The sequence below is a fragment of the Mus caroli genome, chromosome 6 (genome assembly GCF_900094665.2).
Source record: "Mus caroli chromosome 6, CAROLI_EIJ_v1.1, whole genome shotgun sequence".
Lineage (NCBI taxonomy): Eukaryota > Metazoa > Chordata > Mammalia > Rodentia > Muridae > Mus > Mus caroli.
The window spans coordinates 13664944-13678806 of NC_034575.1; the positions used below are offsets into that span (position 1 = coordinate 13664944).

The window sequence follows — 13863 nt, forward strand, 5'->3', positions numbered from 1 at the left end:
AGGTGTAGCCCAGATTAAATCTCCTTAAACTCGGAGATTTAATCTTCTGGAATCCATAGCCACTATGGCTCAAGATCTCCATACCAAGATCCAGATAAGGATCTCCAAGCCTCCAGATAAGGGTCACTGGTGAGCCAATTCTGGATTGTAGTTCATTCCAAATATAGTCAAGTTGACAACCAGGAATAGCCACTACAGGTCCTTTCTCTAGCTCCTCCTTTGGGGAACTTGTGCTCAGTCCAATAGTTGGATGAGAGCATCCATCTCTGCATTTGTCAGTCACCGGGCAGAGCCTCTCAGGAGACAGCTATATTAGGCTTCTGTCATCAAGCACTTGTTGGCATCCACAGTAGTGTCTGGGTTTGGTAACTGTATATGGAATGGATCCCCAGGTGGGACAGCCTCTGGATGTCTTTTCCTTCAGTCTGCTCCACAGTTTGTATCTCCTCCCATGGGTATTTTGTTCCCTCTTCTAAGGAGGACTAAAGTATCCATACTTTGGTCTTCCTTCTTCTTGAACGTCATGTGGTCTGTGAATTGTATCTTGGGTATTCCGAGCTTCTGGGCTAATATCCACTTATCAATGTGTGCATACCTTGTGTGTTCTTTTGTGATTGGGTTACTTCATTCAGGATATTTTCTAGTTCCATCCATTTGCCTAAGAATTTCATGAATTCATCAGTTTTAATAGCTGAGTAGTACTCCATAGAGTACACAAGGAAGGACCCATGGTTCCAGCCACATTTGTTGCAGAGGACAGCCTTGTGGAACATTAGTGAGAGGAGAGGCCCTTGGCCTTGTGAAGGTTTGATGCCCCAGTGTAGGGGAATGCCAGGACAGGGAAGTGGGAGTGGGTGGGTTGGGGAGCAGGAGGCGAGGGATGGGATGGGGGGTTTCAGAGAGGAAATGAGAAAAGGGGATAAATTTTGAAATGTAAATAAAGAAAATATCTAATAAAAAAGAAATGTAAATAAATAACGAATAATAAAAAAAAGAAAACAGTGTTGGCATCCAATGAAACTAAGAATGAACTGTTCTCTCCAGCCCCTTCCTAGTATGTACACAGCATTTTCATTTTAAGGAAGCTTGTTAGCTATTAGGCTGAAAACAACAATACAGAGCATGCACTCTGTCTATCCAGATACCCACTGCATGGTTCCGTCCTTTCTCTTTTGTATTTGGTCTTAGATAGACTAGCATGGTCTGGAACTTACTGTGTAGCTGAGGGTATGTGGAAACTCCTGACTTTCCTGTGCCTACCTCCCAAATACAGGGCTTATGGGCTTGGTCCACCTCATCTTTTTAGTTCCTTTAAAAACCAAAGTGAAAATATGGTTTTTTAAGGTCTTATGCTTTATTTACCAATAAAACCAGTATTTATAAAAGTGTTATACATATTTTTCTTCAGTATGTGTCTTGACTTTTACCTGATTTTTACTCTAGCAAAAAGAGAATGCAGAGAGCAAGAGTGATTACTTGTGTTGATTTTTGCCTATGTAATATTTGCACACAGTACACATATAACTTAGTGTTTAGGGCTCTTCTGATACTTGAATTTTGTTTACTATCAATAAGTACTCAACAGGTGATTCATCAATGCCATATATATTTAACATAAGAAGTTCACGGAAATAAGTATCCATTGAGAATTATTATCCAAAATATCAAGTGATAACAGTTATAAAACTATAGACAGGTTACCTAATATAAATTTATCAGCACCTTTTCTGAAGATAGTAAGGAACTTAGTTAAAATCAGAAGACAGTATCACTTGCCAAGTTAGTCTTATTAAAGGTGGTAGATTGCATGAGACTGGCCCCCATAGGCTCAGATCGTGGAAGAATCAAGGGATATGTATGGCCTTGCTGGAGGAAGGAGTATTGCTGGAGACAGGATTTGATGTTTCAAGAGACTAGTGCCATTCCTACTCAAGGATGAAGATGTAAGCTCTCAGCTGTTGCTACCTTCATGCCTTTGTCCTGCTCTCAGGGACTCTGTCTGAAACTATATGCCCAAATTAAACACTTTCTTTTATAAGTTGCCTTGGTCATGGTGTCTATTTCAGTCACTGTCCTATTACTATGAGGAGACACCATGGCCAAGGTAACTCTTATTGAAGAAAGCATTTAATTTGGGGACTTGCATATAGTCTCAGAGGTTGGTCCGTTATCCTGGTAAGGAGCATGGTGGCACACAGGCAGACATAGTTCTGCAGAAGGAGCTGGAAAGCTCTAAAATCCTGATCCATCCTGTCCCAGGAGAGACAATGGGCCTAGTGTGGGCTTTAGAAACCTCAAAGCCCATCCCAATGACACACACACACACACACACACACACACACACACACACGCGCTCGCACACGCGAGAATTTGATCAAATAATTCATTTACCATACCTTTGTCATGTCTGCTTCTTTAGAATTCTTTGAATGAAAACAAAATGGTAGGGCTGCATGCAGAGTTCTATAGGTTGTATATTTACGGCAATGATGGGAGACACTATATATATCCTATGTAACATGAATTGGTACTCACTAGAGCTGTGATTTATATAACTTACCTATTGCTATTCAGTGGCAAATTATACGTCAAAAATTGTATGTAAAAATAAAAGCTTATATTTTCTTCTCATTTAGTATCTTAGTTACTTTACTACTACTTTGTGTGAACTATGTTCTCCTTTTCAGAGAATACTTTATTCCCCAGTGACACAGGATTGATAATGTGACCTTGGCACATAAGTCTGTACAACTTTTTTGAAGATTATAATGTAATTATATAATTTCCCGCTTCCTTTTCCTCCTCTAAACTGTCTCATATACCCTTCCTTCCTCTCAAATTTATGTCCTTTTTCTTCATTAAGTATTGTTATATACATACACATGAATATATATTTCTAACTACTTATATACAACCTGTTTGATCTGTATGTTACTTGATTGTATATGTTTTTAGGGGTGACCATTTGGTTTTGGATAACAAATTAGGAAGGCTATTTCTCTTCCTCTCAGCATTCATAGTTGCCTATAGTTCTTTTGGGATGTTGAGACCTCAGGAACCTTCCCCCATCCACACTAGCATGTGTATTGATGTTGTCCTTATTTAGCTCAAGCTTAGGGGCAGCCTTGTCTGTGTGACTTTACAGGTATATCTTCTGACATTCCTAGAGACATGCTCTCCCAGCAAACTTGGTATTGCTCTGAGCTTACGGAGCCACTGACTGTCTCTGTTGGCCAGTTAGCAGCATCAGTTCTCCTTTCTTGCCATGGAGAGCATGCACTAGTCTAGAGCAGTCCCTCTAGTCTGCTCTCAGGACAATGAAGAGAGCCACTGCAGCTCCTCAGTGATAAGAATGACCATGGAGCCCACTTCACCGTGGCTCATGTTCAACATTTATAAGCAGGATATGCTATATCTTAACATTCTGAAGTCCAGTATTAATATAAAATTTAATCTATAATTAGTAGATTATAAACAGAAGCACCATATACTTGTAGAATAAATGGAAACAAACTACCTGGAGATAATAAGTGGCACTATTTTCTACTAGAATATTTTCTTACAGTTCCTTCCAGTATTTCTACAACTAATATTATATTTACTATGCCAGTTTACACTGTGCCTTTAACATATTATAAACATTTTTCCATGACATTAAGTTTCAAAATAATGTTAATAGAAAAATATGTTTATGCAATCTAAGCCAACCATTTCTCTGCTATTGTTCAGAAATTGCAATTTAAAAATGTTTCGATATAACAGACATGAAGAGTGCATTTTACATAAAACATCAGCTCTATATAGATTTTTTAGAAGTAGTAGTTTCTTGATGAACTTAGTTCTGAGACACCTTGACATATCCAAGTAAATTTTAGGTGGTTCAGAGTTCACAGAAAATATCTGAGGAGAAACTGATGAATGCTGATTAGTTTGTTCAAAACCATTGTTTAAACTTAAATTTCAAATACTACAAACATGAGAAGGCATAAAAAAGTAAATGAACAGTATATGTGGATTCTTGTAACAGATTATTTTAGAAATTTGACAAATATAAGATGTATCTTAAAATAAATCAGAGGATTAATTGTTGAAATAAAATTATCAGGAGATTATAATCAATCAATTCAACTTTTTCTGCTGTTAGTTTTCTTATGACTTAATGACTAATTTCTTCTCTAAAGGATGACTCTGAACAAATGGGAAGCAAAACCTTCTCTTTACAATCATATAAACACAGTCCATGATTTAATAACAAGGTCAAATTCCTGGAATAGGTGCCTGACATTTTTATTTTTAAAAAGATTCAACGGTTTTAATAAGTGAGCCATTCTTGTTTCTATATTCTCTAGGTCTATTAAAGCCTACAAATACATTCATATAGGCAATTCCACTACCATAAAAATAAGTAACAATGATGATTCCAATCTGCAAGTTAGTTACCTAGAACCTGGAATATTGCTTAATAGAATTAATTAAGAAATATTTAAGAAAGGCTGTAGATTTAAAATATTACCACTAAGATCCTCCATCATGCATTTAAATATTTAGGAGCTATGGTGTTGCTTAAAAAATGATTACACCAAATCCTTAAGTCCTTCCTACTATATGGAGGCAAGACAATGGGGAAAGTATTTGTAATGTGGACTATTTAATAATAGTGTTTGAGAAATCAGGATCATACACATAGTTTCTTGGAAGGAATTTCTAAAACAATACAGAAAATTGTTTGAGCCATGGCTACACTGTGAAACTTAGGGAGCTACATAAGTGGAGCCAGTGTGGTTGGCAAGTACTCTTGCCATGGCATGGAAAAGCTCACAGGATGGTTATTTGATGGAAGTACTAAACAGGTGTTCAAAATTACCAAGTTGTTGGGAGGAAAACAATTAAAATATTTAAAATATAATACATAATATTTAGGATTTCAAAAGTTTATGTGTTTATTTTTAAATATAGGCAATACTGAAATACAAAAATATTTACAAAATGAACTCAGTAGTTAATCATATAATTTGAAAGGCAAAAGTCTTTCATATTTTCTAGTCTATATTTAAATTCTACCTATTTTTTGAGTCTATCATTTAGTTACTGTGCTAAACCAAACTTGAAACTGATAGGGAAGTTCCAAACATATGTAAATCAAAGGATGCACTATTAGACAATATGTGAATAAACACGAAGCCTTGAAGAAAAAACAATACACATAAATTTATGAAAATGACCACTCAATAAAATGTTTTTTGTGACATTCAATTAATATCAATGTTGAGAGGAAAATGAAAATGGCTGTGTGCTTAGATAACAAAAGGTGGTCTGAACCTATAGTCCTGTACTTGGGGAGGAAGTCTGAGGGTCAGAGGTAAGACTAGGTTACAGAAGATCCTGTCACTTAAAGAAAGGAAGGAAGTGAAGGAGAAATACTAGACCTGTGTCTCATTAATATCTATCTCTCTATATAATATTAGTTGTATAGGAGAAAGAACTTCTAGAAATCTTAAAGACCAACCAAAATGACAGATGTTTTCATTGTGAAAAGCAAGACATTTGAAAGGAGATTTTACTGTTGCTCTGTATTGTAATTTAAAATGGTAGATAATGATACTTCCACAAGTTCTTTTAATGTACCAAATTGTTTTAGCTATCGTAGGTGTGGTTGTTTAAATATGCTTTGTCCGAGGAGTGACACCATTATGAGATGAGGCCTTCAGTAAGTAGATATGGGTTTGCTGCAGAAATTGTATCACCATATGGGTGGGTATTGAGTCCCTACTCCAAGCTACCTTTGAGACAGCCTTCTCCTGCTAGCAATCAGCACAAGATGTAGAACTCTCAACTCCTGCAATGCCATTTTTATCTGGAAGATGCCAGGCTTCTTGCCATGATGATAATGGACAGACCCTCTGAACCTGTAAGCCATCCCCAAATAAATGTTGTACTGTATAAATATAGCTTTGGACGTACTGTCTTTATATATATAAATAAATTCAAAGCAGGCAGAAGAAGGAACAATAAGGATAACAGCAGAAGCCAATGAAATTAAAAACAATAAGGAAACAAAAAGAAGGTCCTAGAGGCTGGTGGGATGGCTCAGTGGGTAAGCACAGGCCACCAAGCTTGATGACCTGAGCTCAAACTTATAGGACCTGCACAATGATAGAGAAGACTGATTCCCATAAGATGCCCTCTGCTCCCACATACACACTGCCACTCACACACCTGACCCCTACAAAGAAACAAACATTAAGCTAAAAGGAGTGTCTATCTAAACATGAACAAACCCATAGCCAGAATAAGAGAGAAAAAGATGGGGTGGGGGGCATCAATATTGGTAATGAAAAGAGACATTAAAATAGAGTATGCAGGTATCAAAAGGATAGCAGGGGAGAATACCAACTCTGTATGTCTGTGAATTCAACCACTCACATCTTTGCAAACCACAAATGACAAATGTGAAGGTAAAATAAAATGGCTCTAGCGTCAATAGTTCTGTAACTAGTAAAGCTGATGCGACTCTGATGAAGAACATACCCCAGGCCCGACTGTTTCAAGGAGAAATCTACATAAATGTTTAAAGAGAATCAACACTAGCCTGTACAACCTTGTCCAGAAAAAGAGATGAGAATGACAATTCCCTAATCGTTTTGTGATGCTGTCACCCCAACACCAATACTAGGTAAAGCACAAAGAAAAACTTAGAGTAATGCTGATGCCTCTTGTAAACTTAGATACAATTCCTACATAGTGAGGCTGAAACGCAGATGAACCTAAGAGAAATTTTTTCTTTGTGGCTGTTGTGAAAATGTTTTCTCTTCTCCTTTTTATCTGAGTGTCTGTGTGTATATGCATGTGTACATGTCCTTCATATGGAAGCCAGAGGGCAAACTAGGACATTGTTCCTCAGGTGTTTGTTCATCTTGTTCTTTGAAGACAGGGATCTTGTAGCTTGGGACTCACTGAGTCAGCTATGCTAGAGAGCTCCAAGGCTCTGCCTGCTGCTGCTCCCCAGTCCTGGGATTACACACCTGGCATGTCTGGGGGAGACTGGCTTGTTTATGGATTGAATTCAGGGCCTCATGTCTGCATAGAAAGCCCTTCCCTTTACCAACTGGAATATAATCCCAATTCCATGCCTTTCAGTTTGACATCTAACATGATTTAAAGGGAGTGAGAACTATGCTAGGGAAAATGTTGTAACATTTACATGTTGCTATTTAGCAAGATGCAAGGAAAAAAGAAGGACAAATTGTTTCTAGGAAAGTTAACAAGATGCACTGTTTTGCTTCTTTGTAAAATAATTGTATAAGCATTAACTTTAGAAAGTGTGTCTGTTCAGACTATTGTATATATAAAAACACATTTTCCTGGGAAAAAAGTACCATTAAATCAAATACTCAGGCACTAACTAAAAGAGAATACTTGGTTGCAAATACTATTAATGTAAACTTAGAATTTTACCTGATTTCCAACTTTGTCACTTCAGGTAATTTTCCAAAATTTATCTCTTCTACTTCTAGTTCCTTAAGAGCAGCCAAAATTTTCTGTTGATCTTTACTTGTAATTCCATTCTAAGGAGAAATAATTTAAAGGTTCAGTAAGATAGTTATACTCAGGCAATTTTATATTTGAGCATACTAATGTCATTTTCTAGATGAATCTATATCTTGCAAAATAGACAAATATTGGAAAATAATGCACTTAAATATATTATTTGCTTGTACTTCAACAAAATTATACCATTAAATTGTAGGTTTATAATTAACTATAGTCATTTTTTCTAACATAAAATGATAACTGTGATTATTAACTCAAAGTGCTATTATTAATTATAATTTAAAATATTATCATTCAAAAATATATAATCTTTCCTGTAAAATATTGTTTAGGGTGTTATTAATGGTAAGTGAGAATTAATTTTTTTTACCTATATTTTACCTACAATGTTAAAGTAAATTTCTTTCCTGGACTTAGTTAAGTAGTATGTTATTTTGGTTTTTAATGATAGTGCAGATTTCAGTTATCTCATGTATTCATACAGCAAAATCATTACTTTAAAATATCCTCCTTATTGAAGTTCCTCTAAAACTTCCCACACCTATCTTTGAATTACTAATGATGATTGTGACAACACAATCAGTGCTAATTAGGAGAAGATGTCTAAGCATTAAAAGTTAACTTTTACTTCAAAGTAGCCTGGTTTACAAATCTACTTCCCCTTTGCAAATGAGCAGCAGCTCTAGTTAAGCTATAAGAACAATACTAGGAAGCCCCATGCTCTAAGTCTGTAAGTGGGTTTCAAGCAACTTAATACTAAGGTACAATATACACCTAGTAATTCAGTGTTGTCTCTAACCAAGAGCCTACAAAAGATCAGTCTACAAAGTCACAGAGTTTTAAAATTAGAAATTCTTGGGCAAATGGATGGATCTGGAGAATATCATCTTGAGTGAGGTAACCCAATCATAAAAGAAGTCACTTTATATGTACTCACTGATAAGTGGATATTAGTCCAGAAACCTAGAATACCCAAAATACAACTTCCAAAAGACAAGAAAATCAAGAAGGAAGACCAACGTGTGGATACTTTATTCCTCCCTAGAATAGGGATTAAAATATCCATGGAAGGAGTTGCAGAGACAAAGTTTGGAGCTAAGACAAAAGGATGGACAATCCAGAGACTGCCCCACCTGGGGGTCCATCCCATTATCAGCCATCAAACACAGACACTATTGCATATGCCAGCAAGATTTTGCTGAAGGGACCCTGATATAGTTGTCTCCTGTGAGGCTTTGCCAGTGCCTGGCAAATACAGAAGTGGATGCTCACAGTTATCTATAGGATGGAACACTGCTTGTGGACGTTGTACATCGTGGTGCGCACTAGGCTCCGCACCACGATGTACAACGTCCACAAGCAGTGAACTAACCAGTACCCCCGGAGCTCATGTCTCTAGCTGCATATGTAGCAGAAGATGACCTAGTTGGCCATCACTGGGAAGAGAAGCCCCTTGGCCTAGCAAACTTTATATGCCCCAGTACAGGGGAACGCCAGGGTCAAAAAGTGGGAGTGAGTGGGTAGGGGAGCAGGGCGGGGAGAGGGTATAGGGGACTTGTGGGTTAGCATTTGAAATGTAAATGAAGAAAATATGTAATAAAAATATGAGAACAAAATAAAGAATGTGCAAGTTTAGAAACAGCAAGGAATCTACCTGGCCCTTTGTAAGTGACACTAACCTTTGTAAGCTCGTCTTTCTTCATGGTCAGAAGGTGTCTTAAAGTTATATCCTTTTCCTGCACAAAAGACAAAAATCCCACCACTGTTCAGTGTGAACAACTCACAGCAAAGCAGGAAAGTGAGTTCTCACTGAACTGCTTTCTCAAATACCTCCTGGGTGTTCAGAGAGTATGGAGTTTAAACCTCACACATCACTAGTTAGATAGTACATACTCGCAAAAGCACATACTATCTAGGTTCCCAGAATCAAAGAAAATGGCTAGCACCCATGTCCCCTTAGAAAAAGAGAATATTCTGGAAACTTCTCGACAAAAATTATATTTTATGAATATTTAAATTTCAGATGGCATTAGACTAAACTATCAATCACATGAGTTTTGGCCAAAGATTTCCTTAGACAGAAGTTTCAGCACTGTACAATGAATCCAACTCTGAGATATTTGCACCAATGTTCATATTCCTAGGAGAATTTGTCTCTAGTCCTTTGCTTCAGTATCCTTACCTATCTGGTAACAACTGCTATCTACTCAGACCCCACAATGCATGTTTAAAACACATACAGTTCTTAGTATATAATCCAACCTAATTTTCAGGATAACCTATACTAGTCCTTAGAGAAAAAATGATATTTAAGTAACATATATCAGTTAATATTCAGATCAAATATCTGATACAGGATTGTCTGGTTCAAAATCATGCTTCTAGCATCACTCACACACACACACACACACAAACACACACACAGCAACAACTGTAAATATAGGGATTAAATGTATATAGATTTAAAAGATAGAAATTGTGAAATTCAGACAGATTCTAACTTATATAAATTTCTAGGTTAATACAATTTTGAAGTGCTTATTATAATTAAAATAAGGTAGTCTAAAAATGAAGCAGAAATGAATGGCATGCTTGAGAATAAAGTTTAATTTTATTTGAATATAACATGTTATATTAACTATAAACACATGCATATGTAAAACTCACTCTGCTTCATATAAAATCTTACCTTTAATAAGTCTGTCATATGTTCAAGTCCAAGGCCATGTAAAAATATTTCCAGATCTCCAAACGCTGTATATGGGCTATAACATATTGTAGCAAGGTCAGTTTCAGAACAGAGTATACATACACAGTAATTTATGTGCATGTCTAGTCAGAGCACGCATGGAAATGAGTAAGAACAAATCCGGGCAGAATTATTTGTAAGTTTACACAGAACATTTAAGTGCTGCATCAAAGGAGCAAACTAGGTTCTCTCTCTGTCCCCTTCTCTGTCTTTCCTCCTACTTCCTTTCTTTCTACCCCTCCTTTCTAAAGCTGAAAAATTAAACTCAGAGGTTCACATAATCTAAGCAGTGAACTACATTCCCAACCCAAAACAAAGTTTCTTAAGCAAAGAAAGGGAAAACATGGGTGGTAATATCCAGCTCATCTTTCCTTAGATTTAAATATTCATTAGTATTATTTGTCATGAAATGTCGCAAATAGAAATATCTTTTAATGCAATTAACATAAAATAGATGGTAACTCTAAATGTAGTAAGTAGAGTTGGTTTGTAGCCATGTGTTGAACAACAAAGTTCAGGAACTTATTCTTTCAGATTTTTAGTTTGTAAAACCAGAGAGATGATTAAAAATAACTAGAAAATAAGATCTAACACAAACAAGTTTGAATACAAACACAATCTTGATCTCTTTAAAGTAAAATTTGATATTCTACTAAAAATGTATATTAAAGTCAGAGTTAGTTAAGCAAATAACTAAATAAAACTCTTCTAAACTCTAGAGAACAAGGCATCTAAAATCCAGACATTTCTAAATGGCATTTTAAAATGCTTATTAAAGTTTGAAATATCACATATCTTATATAACTTGCCAAATGTACTATAAGTAATAAAGCATGCATTTTATATGCATTCTGTTAAACTCAAATATATTACCTAAATATATGACCTTTTTCTTTATCAGAATCTGTGGCCAACAGTTTACAAATGCTCTCTTCTTTGGTTAGCTGCTGAAGTTTTCCTTCCAATGGATTTAGAGTCAGAGAAAGAAAGTTGAAGATCTGAAAAAAGTTCCAAGTCATTCAAATATAGTTAACATTATTATTATTATCCCTTATACTGAAAAGAAGATGAACATATTATTTTTTCTATCTAGAAGAAAAATTCTAATAAGGTAAGTGGTTCAAAGACTTATAACTCTTTATCCTGGAAAAACCTTCTGTAAAACCAAGTAAAGCCTTTCTTCACTTAACATAACAATAAAATACACTGATTTAGAAACTCAAAAATCAAGGATAGCAATTAATATTTTCCAGATGAGCTAAAGCATTTAGACATTTATAAATAGTAAGGTGATCCTCGCTGTAGCAGCAGCCTGCATGAGTATGTATTGCATGGACAGACCCTAAGTGTGCCTCTCAAAGCAGTCTATGACTGTGAGAGTGTCACGTCTAGGGACAGATTAAGGCTTTGCTATCTTTTCATATCACTTAAGTGACTAATATTTTGATTTAAAAGTGAATATTCTAACAAAACAAAGTTTCATTACCTGGTTGTAGAATAAAAACTCAAGTAATTAATAATTGTTCAAAATGCTATTATTATACTTAGAAACTGTGACAAATAACATAAAAATTCTACATGATAAAATGATGACACAGAAAGTTCACAGGTGAATACCTCGAGATGTTTATTTCTTTTTGCAATCTCGCTTGGTGTCCTGCCATCTTTGGTCTGTAGCATTTTATTAGCTCCCAGTTCAAGCAACTTCAGAATTACATTTTTATGACCCTGCCGTGCTGCCCATGTTAAGGCCTGTAAGTGTGGGAAAGAAGACTGTTTAAAAAGGGCTTCATGTGAGGAAGATAAGAAATATTTTCACCGGTATTTATGGCACAGTAAAAAGGAGAGCATAGCTAATTAGCAGAGTGATGCAATCTCCTCATTGCACAATATAATGTAAACACATGTCCAGCTGTACTTACGGATTTTACTGAACCAAACACTGTTTTACGCAGTTAAGTAATGTCATGGAATAAAGAACTTATCTGCCACTACAGATGTTTTCTAGGAAAGAATTTGTGTACATTTTCCTGAGGCCTGGTTTTGTTGTGTGTTACAGCCTCATTTATCAAGGGTCAAAGAGTTCCTTCCTCTGTAAGCTCTGCCCATCACAGTGTTCTTACCAGGCCAAGCCTTCTAAAACTTTCTTAACTCTTCGACAGTAAACATCAACCAAACCAAACTACCCATTTGTGTAGGTTCTTGATATAATAGCAAAGTATCAATGTCTCAGAAACAGAAGGCACACTGAAAAGCATTTCTCACAGTATAACCATTCTCATCCTGGGCGTTAACTTCTGCTCCATGAGCCACAAGCAGAGCGACAACCTGAGTATGACCATCTCGGGCGGCGTACATGATTGGCGTCATAAGTCTCCTAGAGAGGAGGAGGAGGAAAGAAACACATGTGTTCCTGTTACCACCAGCAGCCAGTCAATCTCATGGCCATATGCACACACAATATCATCAATAGTGTTTTAAGAGAAAACAGAAGGTAACAAGAGCTTTTATTGTAGCAGGCAAGTTTTAAAAACACAATTGAGTATCAGAGGTCTATCAACCACACTCCAGAACCCATGCCCAGACAGTAAACACAAATTCAACTCTATCTTTTTGTGTGTACCTTCTGTTTTGATATTTTGTCTCATTGGCTGTTTATTTTGACCTTTTGGTTTTGTTCTGGAGGGGGGAGAGGAGGGAGAGAAGAAGGGAAGCAGAGAGGTGGGGGGAGTGAAGGAGGGAGGGAGGGGGAGGGAGGGAAGGAGGGAGGGAGGGAGGGAGGTGTGTTGAGCCAGAAAGTAAAACATGAAGTTGGAGGGGGGAGGATCTTGGAGGAGTTAAAGGAGGAGAAAAGAATATGATCAAAATACACTATATGTAAAATATTTTAAAATAAAAAAATTAACCTGTAGTAAATAAGCACTACTTGCACCATACCATACAGCCAAGAAATGCACATGTGAATTTAAGTTAATCCCCTCTTTCTAATATGAACACTGAGTTTACACCTTCCTCTAGAATTTAATCAGAGAGCCCATTTTGCTTATGCTGGGAATCCAGAGAGAGAAGACACAGATAAGGCCCCTAACACTGGATCTCATGCCTTAATCTCGTCTGTTATCATCCTATTTTAGTTTAGGATAGCATTTTATTTTCAGTGAGAATATACTCTAATCCAGAAAGAGATCAAACCACTCATTTGCCAAATACTTCTTGAGATTTTTTTTTTCTGGGAAATATTAGTGGTTTCTCTATAACTTATCACTTCCTCACGTTAGAGATTCAATCCATCTACTCCTGAAATTTAGTTTCTAGGGCCATTCAAAGGAGACTAAAATAATTCTATTTTCTGTATATGAGTGGACAGTAAATATAACCTGTCTTATGGGAGATCTGACATTCTGGGCCCAGTGCTTTGGAGTCACCCACATTATCTGACTTATGTATGAACAACTTCAGAGATGAATCACTTATGGAATGATCTAAGAATCCCACATTTTGACCTGAAGTTAATGTTAAAGTTAATGTTTCTATTCACATTACTTATGCTACCAACATATATA

The 13863-nt window shown here is 36.3% G+C and overlaps 1 protein-coding gene across 1 annotated transcript in view; it reads right to left on the reverse strand.

Annotated features, from left to right (window-relative positions):
- The window catches only part of Asz1 (ankyrin repeat, SAM and basic leucine zipper domain containing 1), a 56383-nt gene that overhangs the window by 11382 nt on the left and 31138 nt on the right, over positions 1-13863 (reverse strand). Inside the window, exons 5-10 of the mRNA XM_021165314.1 lie at positions 12566-12677; positions 11918-12052; positions 11174-11298; positions 10241-10316; positions 9231-9287; positions 7456-7565 (exon numbers count right to left, since the gene is read on the reverse strand). Of these exons, the coding sequence (XP_021020973.1) occupies positions 7456-7565; positions 9231-9287; positions 10241-10316; positions 11174-11298; positions 11918-12052; positions 12566-12677 (615 nt within the window). The remainder of the gene's footprint in view (positions 1-7455; positions 7566-9230; positions 9288-10240; positions 10317-11173; positions 11299-11917; positions 12053-12565; positions 12678-13863) is intronic.